Here is a 12,244-nt window from a genome sequence, read left to right as displayed (position 1 = left end):
TTATTGAAAGAGCACAGTTAGAAAGATATGGCATATAGAAGCATACTAGATGGACATGATCGGAGGAAGTTCAGGAGTAAAAACAAACAAAATATAATTAGTGACTGTGTCCATAAAATGTATATAGTATGTATAAGCATGAAGTAGAGGCCGCCTAAGCATTGTTGTTCACTAGTTTACTCCAATTAGGGAGGGGATGGTGGGGTTGGAAAGTAATAAAGGGAAATATATATATTTGTAAAGGATATGTACAGTGGGGAGAACAAGTATTTGATACACTGCCGATTTTGCAGGTTTTCCTACTTCCAAAGCATGTAGAGGTCTGTAATTTTTATCATAGGTACACTTCAACTGTGAGATCCAGAAAATCACATTGTATGATTTTTAAGTAATTAATTTGCATTTTATTGCATGACATAAGTATTTGATCACCTACCAACCAGTAAGAATTCCGGCTCTCACAGACCTGTTAATTTTTCTTGAAGAAGCCCTCCTGTTCTCCACTCATTACCTGTATTAACTGCACCTGTTTGAACACGTTACCTGTATAAAAGACACCTGTCCACACACTCAATCAAACAGACTTCAACCTCTCCACAATGGCCAAGACCAGAGAGCTGTGTAAGGACATCAGGGATACAATTGTAGACCTGCACGAGGCTGCGATGGGCTACATGACAATAGACAAGCAGCTTGGTGAGAAGGCAACAACTGTTGGTGCAATTATTAGAAAATGGAAGAAGCTCAAGATGACGGTCAATCACCCTCGGTCTGGGGCTCCATGCATGATCTCACCTCGTGGGGCATCAAGAGGAAGGTGAGAGATCAGCCCAGAACTACACGGCAGGACCTGGTCAATGACCTGAAGACAGCTGGGACCACAGTCTCAAAGAAAACCATTACTAACACACTACGCCGTCATGGATTAAAATCCTGCAGCACACGCAAGGTCCCCCTGCTCAAGCCAGCGCATGTCCAGGCCCGTCTGAAGTTTGCCAATGACCATCTGGATGATCCAGAGGAGGAATGGGAGAAGGTCATGTGGTCTAAACTCCACTCGCGGTGTTTGGAGGAAGAAGAAGGATGAGTACAACCCCAAGAAACCATCCCAACCATGAAGCATGGAGGTGTAAACATTATTTGGGGATGCTTTTCTGCAAAGGGTACAGGACGACTGCACCGTATTGAGGGGAGGATGGATGGGGCCATGTATCGCGAGATCTTGGCCAACAACCTCCTTCCCTCAGTAAGAGCATTGAAGATGGGTCGTGGCTGGGTCTTCCAGCATGACAACGACCCAAAACACACAGCCAGGGCAACTAAGGAGTGGCTCCGTAAGAAGCATCTCAAGGTCCTGGAGTGGCCTAGCCAGTCTCCAGACCTGAACCCAATATAAAATCTTTGGAGGGAGCTGAAAGTCCGTATTGCCCAGCGACAGCCCCGAAACCTGAAGGATCTGGAGAAGGTCTGTATGGAGGAGTGGGCCAAAATCCCTGCTGCAGTGTGTGCAAACCTGGTCAAGACCTACAAGAAACGTATGATCTCTGTAATTGCAAACAAAGGTTTCTGTACCAAATATTAAGTTCTGCTTTTCTGATGTATCAAATACTTATGTCATGCAATAAAATGCTAATTAATTACTTAAAAATCATACAATGTGATTTTCTGGATTTTTGTTTTAGATTCCGTCTCTCACAGTTGAAGTGTACCTATGATAAAGACCTCTACATGCTTTGTAAGTAGGAAAACCTGCAAAATCGGCTGTGTATCAAATACTTGTTCTCCCCACTGTATGTATGTATATATGTATGTACAGTGGGGGAAAAAAGTATTTAGTCAGCCACCAATTGTGCAAATTCTCCCACTTAAAAAGATGAGAGAGGCCTATAATTTTCATCATAGGTACACGTCAACTATGACAGACAAAATGAGGAAAAAAAATCCAGAAAATAACATTGTAGGATTTTTAATGAATTTATTTGCAAATTATGGTGGAAAATAAGTATTTGGTCAATAACAAAGGTTTCTCAATACTTTGTTACATACCCTTTGTTGGCAATGACACAGGTCAAACGTTTTCTGTAAGTCTTCACAAGGTTTTCACACACTGTTGCTGGTATTTTGGCCCATTCCTCCATGCAGATCTCCTCTAGAGCAGTGATGTTTTGGGACTGTCGCTGGGCAACACGGACTTACAACTCCCTCCAAAGATTTTCTATGGGGTTGAGACTGGCTAGGCCACTCCAGGACCTTGAAATGCTTCTTACGAAGCCACTCCTTCGTTGCCCGGGCGGTGTGTTTGGGATCATTGTCATGCTGAAAGACCCAGCCATGTTTCATCTTCAATGCCCTTGCTGATGGAAGGAGGTTTTTACTCAAAATCTCACGATACATGGCCCCATTCATTCTTTCCTTTACACGGATCAGTCGTCCTGGTCCCTTTGCAGAAAAACAGCCCCAAAGCATGATGTTTCCACCCCCATGCTTCACAGTAGGTATGGTGTTCTTTGGATGCAACTCAGCATTCTTTGTCCTCCAAACACGACGAGTTGAGTTTTTACCAAAAAGTTCTATTTTGGTTTCATCTGACCATATGACATTCTCCCAATCCTCTTCTGGATCATCCAAATGCACTCTAGCAAACTTCAGACGGGCCTGGACATGTACTGGCTTAAGCAGGGGGACACGTCTCGCACTGCAGGATTTGAGTCCCTGGCGGCGTAGTGTGTTACTGATGGTAGGCTTTGTTACTTTGGTCCCAGCTCTCTGCAGGTCATTCACTAGGTCCCCCCGTGTGGTTCTGGGATTTTTGCTCACCGTTCTTGTGATCATTTTGACCCCACGGGGTGAGATCTTGCGTGGAGCCCCAGATCGTGGGAGATTATCAGTGGTCTTGTATGTCTTCCATTTCCTAATAATTGCTCCCACAGTTGATTTCTTCAAACCAAGCTGCTTACCTATTGCAGATTCAGTCTTCCCAGCCTGGTGCAGGTCTACAATTTTGTTTCTGGTGTCCTTTGACAGCTCTTTGGTCTTGGCCATAGTGGAGTTTGGAGTGTGACTGTTTGAGGTTGTGGACAGGTGTCTTTTATACTGATAACAAGTTCAAACAGGTGCCATTAATACAGGTAACGAGTGGAGGACAGAGGAGCCTCTTAAAGAAGAAGTTACAGGTCTGTGAGAGCCAGAAATCTTGCTTGTTTGTAGGTGACCAAATACTTATTTTCCACCATAATTTGCAAATAAATTCATTAAAAATCCTACAATGTGATTTTCTGGAAAAACATTTCTCAATTTGTCTGTCATAGTTGACGTGTACCTATGATGAAAATTACAGGCCTCTCTCATCTTTTTAAGTGGAAGAACTTGGACAATTGGTGGCTGACTAAATACTTTTTTCCCCCACTGTATGTGTGTATATATATATATATATATATATATATATATATATATATATATATATATATATATATATATATATACAGTGGGGAAAAAAGTATTTAGTCAGCCATTAACTGTGCAAGTTCTCCCACTTAAAAAGATGAGAGAGGCCTGTAATTTTCATCATAGGTACACGTCAACTATGACAGACAAAATTAGGAAAAAAATTACAGAAAATCACATTGTAGGATTTTTAATGAATTTATATGCAAATTATGGTGGAAAATAAGTATTTGGTCAATAACAAAAGTTTCTCAATACTTTGTTATACACCCTTTGTTGGCAATGACACAGATCAAACGTTTTCTGTAAGTCTTCACATGGTTTTCACACACTGTTGCTGGTATTTTGGCCCATTCCTCCATGCAGATCTCCTCTAGAGCAGTGATGTTTTGGGGCTGTCGCTGGGCAACACAGACTTTCAACTCCCTCCAAAGACTTTCTATGGGGTTGAGATCTGGAGACTGGCTAGGCCACTCCAGGACCTTGAAATGCTTCTTACGAAGCCACTCCTTCGTTGCCCGGGCGGTGTGTTTGGGATCATTGTCATGCTGAAAGATCCAGCCACGTTTCATTTCAAGGCCCTTACTGATGGAAGGAGGTTTTCACTCAAAATCTCACGATACATGGCCCCATTCATTCTTTCCTTTACACGGATCAGTCGTCCTGGTCCCTTTGCAGAAAAACAGCCCCAAAGCATGATGTTTCCACCCCCATGCTTCACAGTAGGTATGGTGTTCTTTGGATGCAACTCAGCATTCTTTGTCCTCCAAACACGACGAGTTGAGTTTTTACCAAAAAGTTATATTTTGGTTTCATCTGACCATATGACATTCTCCCAATCCTCTTCTGGATCATCCAAATGCACTCTAGCAAACTTCAGACGGGCCTGGACATGTACTGGCTTAAGCAGGGGGACACGTCTGGCACTGCAGGATTTGAGTCCCTGGCGGCGTAGTGTGTTACTGATGGTAGGCTTTGTTACTTTGGTCCCAGCTCTCTGCAGGTCATTCACTAGGTCCCCCCGTGTGGTTCTGGGATTTTTGCTCACTGTTCTTGTGATCATTTTGACCCCACGGGGTGAGATTTTGCGTGGAGCCCCAGATCGAGGGAGATTATCAGTGGTCTTGTATGTCTTCCATTTCCTAATAATTGCTCCCACAGTTGATTTCTTCAAACCAAGCTGCTTACCTATTGCAGATTCAGTCTTCCCAGCCTGGTGCAGGTCTACAATTTTGTTTCTGGTGTCCTTTGACAGCTCTTTGGTCTTGGCCATAGTGGAGTTTGGAGTGTGACTGTTTGAGGTTGTGGACAGGTGTCTTTTATACTGATAACAAGTTCAAACAGGTGCCATTAATACAGGTAACGAGTGGAGGACAGAGGAGCCTCTTAAAGAAGAAGTTACAGGTCTGTGAGAGCCAGAAATCTTGCTTGTTTGTAGGTGACCAAATACTTATTTTCCACCATAATTTGCAAATAAATTCATTAAAAATCCTACTATGTGATTTTCTGGATTTTCTTTTCTCAATTTGTCTGTCATAATTGACGTGTACCTATGATAAAAATTACAGGGCTCTCTCATCTTTTTAAGTGGGAGAACTTGCACAATTGGTGGCTGACTAAATACTTTTTTACCACACTGTATATATGCGAGAGAGAAAAAAAAAAACATATGGGGGATTGGAAGTGATGCAGACAATTACATTGATGGAAGTTACAATCTATCTGCAATATTAAAGCTGATCTAGCCCCTATAAAAAAATAATAAATAATAATAATAAAAAAGAAAAAAACATTAGTAGTAGCAGTAGTAGTAGTAGTAGTAGTAGTAGTAGTAGTGATAATAATATTATTATTATTATTATTATTATTATTATTATTATTATTATTATTATTATTATTATTATTATTATTATTGTTATTAATAGTAGTGATGGTAGTAGTGATAATAGTAGTAGTAGTAGTTGTAATTGTAGTAGTAGTAGTAGTGATAGTGATATTAGTAGTAGTAGTAGTAGTAGTAGTAGTAGTAGTAGTAGTAGTAGTAGTAGTAGTAGTAGTAGTAGTAGTAGTAGCAGCAGCAGCTTTAGCAGTAGCAGTACATTGGCTGTGGTTGTCAATGAACAGTACATTGTAGTAGTCTATATGCGTTAGGACTCACCTTGGAGGGAATAGGGAACTTAGTCTGCTCAGCCTTGCCTGGAGTGTGGATGGCAGTCAGGGGAGGAGGCCAGGAGTGTGTCATCTCCTGCAGGGAGAGACATTACTCAAGTCAGCCACATAACGTATACGGGCACGCGCACATGCTCACACCCCTACTGTAAACATTCAAACAAGCAACGGTCATTGCTGCTTCTCTACAGGAGAGTCATGGAGGCACCATCTCTACAGGAGAGTCACGGAGGTAGCACCTCTACAGGAAAGTCACGGAGGCAGCACCTCTACAGGAAAGTCACGCAGGCAGCACCTCTACAGGAAAGTCACGGAGGCAGCATCTCTACAGGAGAGTCACAGAGGCAGCATCTCTACAGGAGAGTTACAGAGGCAACATCTCTACACGAGATTCACAGAGGCAACATCTCTACACGAGATTCACAGAGGCAGCATCTCTACAGGAGAGTCACAGAGGCAGCATCACTACAGGAGAGTCACGGAGGCAGCAGCCATGCTTCTATAATTACTGTGGCTCATAGGCAACCCAAGACTCATGATATTAATGGGGAGATTTAAGGAGAGAGTAGAAATAGGCTCCTTAACCTCCTGGTTGATTGTGCTGGGTCTGGCTCTGGCTCTATGGCTCTGTCTGTGTCTGTTCCCCATGCCTGCCTGCTGCAGCCTGTGTGGCCAGGCTTGCTCGATTCTACTGGGCTCAACTAACCATCAACCAGGGAGTGATAGGGGCCATGACATCCCTGTGAGAGCAGCCCCACACAGGATCAGACACAGTGTGTGTGTGTGTGTGTGTGTGTGTGTGTGTGTGTGTGTTTATGTGTGTGTGTGTGTGTGTGTGTATGTGTGTGTGTGTGTGTGTGTATGTGTGCCAGAAACAGAGAGAGATGGGTTGTGAGCTTGCAGAGGGTGTCTGCTTTCAGTGAGCATACAGTATATGAATGAGCACGCACCAGATAACAGCTTGACACTCACTGCATACACACATCAGTTGAGCTTGCTCCTAATTTATCCATTACAGACCATACACTCTCTCTCTCTCACACAACATTTAAATTATCATGATGGCACAACCCGATTGAGGTCTGTTTTGAACTTGGGACGGTCAAATGAAAATAACCACCTCTGACTTTATTTACCTGAACTGTCAGACTGAACTTGATGCTTAATAGAGATACTCACATTTCAGAGTAGCACAATGTGGCAATAAAAAAAATGCATTGTTGGTTAAGGGCTTGTAAGCAAGCTTTTCACTGTAATGTCTACATCTGCTGTATTCGGCGCATGTGGCAAATACAATTTGATTTGATTTGATTTGAGTAGTAGTGATATTATTAGTAGTATTGATAGTAGTAGTAGTAGTATTGATAGTAGTAGTGGTAGTAGTAGTAGTAGTAGTAGCAGTAGCAGCAGCAGCAGCAGTAGTAGCAGTAGTATTAGTGACAGTAGTAGTAGTAGTAGTAGTAGTAGTAGTAGTAGTAGTAGTAGCAGTAGCAGTATTATAAGTAGTAGTAGTAGTGATAGTAGCAGTAACAGTAGTAGTAGTGATAATATTATTATTATTATTATTATTATTATTATTATTATTATTATTATTAGTTTTATTAATATTAGTAATATTAGTAGTGATAATATTAGTAGTAGTAGTAGTGACAGTAGTAGTAGTAGTAGTAGTAGTAGTAGTAGTATTGATAGTAGTAGTAGTAGTAGTAGTAGTAGTAGTAGTAGTAGCAGTAGTAGTAGTAGTAGTAGTAGTAGTAGTAGCAGTAGTAGTAGTAGTAGTAGTGATAGTAGTAGTAGTAGCAGCTTTAGCAGTAGCAGTAGTAGTAGTAGTACATTGGCTGTGGTTGTCAATGAACAGTACGATCTAGAGTAGCACAATGTGGCAATAAAATCTAACGATCTAGAGTAGCACAATGTGGCAATGAAATCTAATGATCTAGAGTAGCACAATGTGGCAATGAAATCTATTGATCTAGAGTAGCACAATGTGGCAATGAAATCTAATGGTCTAGAGTAGCACAATGTGGCAATGAAATCTATTGATCTAGAGTAGCACAATGTGGCAATGAAATCTAATGGTCTAGAGTAGCACAATGTGGCAATGAAATCTAATGGTCTAGAGTAGCACATTGTGGCAATTAAATCTAATGATGTAGAGTAGCACATTAAAACCATGTACTTGGACATAAGTTACTGGTTCTCGCTGTGTGGCTGCACGTGTTTGTCAGAGTAGAAGTTATCAACGTTGTAGCTCAGTCGTTAGAGCATGGCACTTGTAGCACCAGGGTAGTAGGTTTGAATCCCGGGACCACCATACGTAAAATGTCTGCACACGACTGTAAGTCGTTTGGATAAAAGCGTCTGCTAAATGGCATATACAGTGGGGGAAAAAAGTATTTAGTCAGCCACCAATTGTGCAAGTTCTCCCACTTAAATAGATGAGAGAGGCCTGTAATTTTCATCATAGGTACACGTCAACTATGACAGACAGAATGAGAAAAAAAATCCTGAAAATCACATTGTAGGATTTTTAATGAATTTATTTGCAAATTATGGTGGAAAATAAGTATTTGGTCAATAACAAAAGTTTCTCAATACTTTGTTATATACCCTTTGTTGGCAATGACACAGGTCAAACGTTTTCTGTAAGTCTTCACAAGGTTTTCACACACTGTTGCTGGTATTTTGGCCCATTCCTCCATGCAGATCTCCTCTAGAGCAGTGATGTTTTGGGGCTGTCGCTGGGCAACACGGACTTTCAACTCCCTCCAAATATTTTCTATGGGGTTGAGATCTGGAGACTGGCTAGGCCACTCCAGGACCTTGAAATGCTTCTTACGAAGCCACTCCTTCGTTGCCCGGGCGGTGTGTTTGGGATCATTGTCATGCTGAAAGACCCAGCCACGTTTCATCTTCAATGCCCTTGCTGATGGAAGGAGGTTTTCACTCAAAATCTCACGATACATGGCCCCATTCATTCTTTCCTTTACACGGATCAGTCGTCCTGGTCCCTTTGCAGAAAAACAGCCCCAAAGCATGATGTTTCCACCCCCATGCTTCACAGTAGGTATGGTGTTATTTGGATGCAACTCAGCATTCTTTGTCCTCCAAACACGACGAGTTGAGTTTTTACCAAAAAGTTCTATTTTGGTTTCATCTGACCATATGACATTCTCCCAATCCTCTTCTGGATCATCCAAATGCACTCTAGCAGACTTCAGACGGGCCTGGACATGTACTGGCTTAAGCAGGGGGACACGTCTGGCACTGCAGGATTTGAGTCCCTGGCGGCGTAGTGTGTTACTGATGGTAGGCTTTGTTACTTTGGTCCCAGCTCTCTGCAGGTCATTCACTAGGTCCCCCTGTGTGGTTCTGGGATTTTTGCTCACCGTTCTTGTGATCATTTTGACCCCACGGGTGAGATCTTGCGTGGAGCCCCAGATCGAGGGAGATTATCAGTGGTCTTGTATGTCTTCCATTTCCTAATAATTGCTCCCACAGTTGATTTCTTCAAACCAAGCTGCTTACCTATTGCAGATTCAGTCTTCCCAGCCTGGTGCAGGTCTACAATTTTGTTTCTGGTGTCCTTTGACAGCTCTTTGGTCTTGGCCATAGTGGAGTTTGGAGTGTGACTGTTTGAGGTTGTGGACAGGTGTCTTTTATACTGATAACAAGTTCAAACAGGTGCCATTAATACAGGTAACAAGTGGAGGACAGAGGAGCCTCTTAAAGAAGAAGTTACAGGTCTGTGAGAGCCAGAAATCTTGCTTGTTTGTAGGTGACCAAATACTTATTTTCCACCATAATTTGCAAATAAATTCATTAAAAATCCTACAATGTGATTTTCTGGATTTTCTTTTCTCAATTTGTCTGTCATAGTTGACGTGTACCTATGATGAAAATTACAGGCCTCTCTCATCTTTTTAAGTGGGATAACTTGCACAATTGGTGGCTGACTAAATACTTTTTTCCCCCACTGTATATAACATACATTATCAAACCCACTATCCATGTCTAGAAGTAAACAACAACATTCTTGGCTTATGATATTACAACTTCACATACTTTTAAAATTTCACTAAGTTCCCTTTTAACCTTACTTACCCCAAAAAACACCAATATTATTACCTTCTGGGAACACACACAATCCATTCATTTGTGTGAGATGCAGTGAGGCAGCAGGGAGCTGGCTGTACCCTCGCAAGGCTGTGAGTTGCAAATTAAATGTATTAAAAGCAGCCGAGCATGGCTCCCAAACCAAACAGGGCTATCCAAACACAGCGAAACAAGGATAACAAACTGTTTGGTCTTTCACCCCTGTGACGGCAGGACAGACCACTGGTTAAAATGTGTGTGTTTAAATAAATGCACACTGTAATAATATTCTAAACTGACCATCTCCTGAAACTCTTCGGTCTAGGGATGAATTGTTTTTGATTACTTCTTTAAATCTCGTCACACTCAGAGTCTGGGTTATCGTCCTGTGGTGTTATAAAGTATGTGGTGTATCTGACAGTACAGTAAGAACAATTGTCTCTCATGTAATGTGGTTTCAAAGATCAACTGCTCCTATCGATGCACTTAGACAGACACATTACAGGATTACGATGTACTGTTGAACTGTCAGCCTCAGAGATGAAGATGCATATGGACAACAGCTGGCTATCTTTTCATTTCCTCTATCTCTCCATCCCCAAATTCCCCACAGGAAGACACTGACCATGCTGAGTTCATGGCATGTTTTAACTACATCTCAATAGAATGAGGAAAGGAAAGTCTGCATTTGTAGAGCGCCAAGTTTGGGGATCAGATTTATTGAAGTCAGTTGTTTATAATGCCTCTGGGATATATAGTTCTCTCTCTCTCTCTCTCTCTCCCTCTCCCTCTCTCCCTCTCTCCCTCTCTCCCTCTCTCCCTCTCTCCCTCTCCCTCTCTCTCCCTCTCTCCCTCTCCCTCTCTCTCCCTCCCTCCCTCTCTCTCTCTCCCTCTCTCCCTCTCTCTCCCTCCCTCCCTCCCTCCCTCCCTCCCTCCCACCCACCCACCCGCCCACCCCCTCGGCTGGCAAGAGGAGAGCGAGCGCAGAGCAGGGCCGGGGAGGGCAGAAGTGGACAGTAGATGAGGCACCAGGCCTGTGATACTGCCACCGCGGAGGTAATGTTATATAAAAATAGTTAACTTTTCAGATGGCCGTGTAATTGTGCCATCAGGTTGGAAAGTTATTGAAGGTTATGATGAATCTGCAGCTTTCCTGTTCATCAGCAACGATGAAGGAGAACACATACCTTCTATTTATAATATACCACACAGATGTGCACAAGCACACAGGCACAGTGCAGGTAGGAGAGGGAGCCAAAAGCTCACTTTCTAATCAGTTTGGATACTAAGTACACACCATCTGTTTACCTGGAGGCTTTGATAATGTTTTGATGTGCTAAATACACTACATGGACAAAAGTATGTGGACACTCCTTCAAATTAGAGGATTCTGCTATTTCAGCCACACCTGTTGCTGACAAGTGTATAAAATCGAGCATACAGCCATGGAATCTCCATTGACAAACATTGGCAGTAGAATGGCCCGTACTGAAGAGCTCAGTGATTTTCAACGTGGCACCGTCATAGGATGCCACCTTTCCAACAAGTCAGTTCGTCAAATTTCTGCCCTGCTTGAGCTGCCCCGGTCAACTCTAAGTTCTGTTATTGTGAAGTGGAAACGTCTACACGCAACAACAGCTTAGCCGCGAAGTGGTAGGTCACACAAGCTCACAGAACGGGACCGGCGAGTGCTGAAGCGCGTAACGTGTAAAAATCAACTGTCGTCGGTTGCAACACTCACTACCGAGTTCCAAACTGCCTCTGGAAATAACGTCAGCACAAGAACTGTTAGTCGGGAGCTTTATGAAATGGGTTTCCATGGCCGAGCAGCCGCACACAAGCCTAAGATCACCATGCGCAATGCCAAGCGTCGGCTGGAGTGGTGTAAAGCTCGCCTCCATTGGACTCTGGAGCAGTGGAAACGCATTGTCTGGAGTGATGAGTCACGCTTCACCATCTGGCAGTCCAATGGATGAATCTGGGTTTGGCGGATGCCAGGAGAATGCTACCTGCCCGGCTAGGCCCCTTAGTTCCAGTGAAGGGAGATCTTAATGCTAAAGCATACAATGACATTCTAGATGATTCTGTGCTTCCAACTTTGTGGCAACAGTTTGGGGAAGGCCCTTTCCTGTTTTAGCATGACATTGCCCCTGTGCACAAAGCGAGGTCGATACAGACATGGTTTGTTGAGATCGGTGTGGAAGAACTTGACTGGCCTGCACAGAGCCCTGACCTCAACCCCATCGAACACCTTTGGGATGAATTGCAATGCCGACTGCGAGCCAGGCCTAATTGCCCAACATCAGTGCCCGATCTCACTAATGCTCTTGTGGCTGAATGGAAGCACGTCCCCGCAGCAATGTTCCAACATCTAGCAGAAAGCCTTCCCAGAAGAGTGGAGGCTATTATAGCAGCAAAGGGGGGACCAACTCCATGCCCATGATTTTAGAATGAGATGTTTGACGAGCAGGTATCCACATACTTTTGGCAATGTAGTGTATTTGAAATGTAAATCATGAACATTAAATCATTAACA

General features: G+C 43.0%; 1 protein-coding gene across 1 annotated transcript in view; it reads right to left on the bottom strand.

Annotated features, from left to right (window-relative positions):
- Positions 1-12,244, bottom strand: part of LOC311105026 (AF4/FMR2 family member 2-like) — a gene marked incomplete at both ends in the record, with an annotated part of 221,560 nt that overhangs the window by 152,040 nt on the left and 57,276 nt on the right. The window contains one exon of the mRNA XM_084147006.1: positions 5,603-5,689. Coding sequence (XP_084003132.1) covers positions 5,603-5,689 — 87 coding nt within the window. The remainder of the gene's footprint in view (positions 1-5,602; positions 5,690-12,244) is intronic.

The sequence above is a fragment of the Coregonus lavaretus genome (assembly GCF_964263955.1).
Source record: "Coregonus lavaretus genome assembly, chromosome: 29".
In the NCBI taxonomy this organism is placed as follows: domain Eukaryota; kingdom Metazoa; phylum Chordata; class Actinopteri; order Salmoniformes; family Salmonidae; genus Coregonus; species Coregonus lavaretus.
Note: the sequence above shows the minus strand (reverse complement) of the source record. Positions and strands in the feature narration are given on the sequence as shown.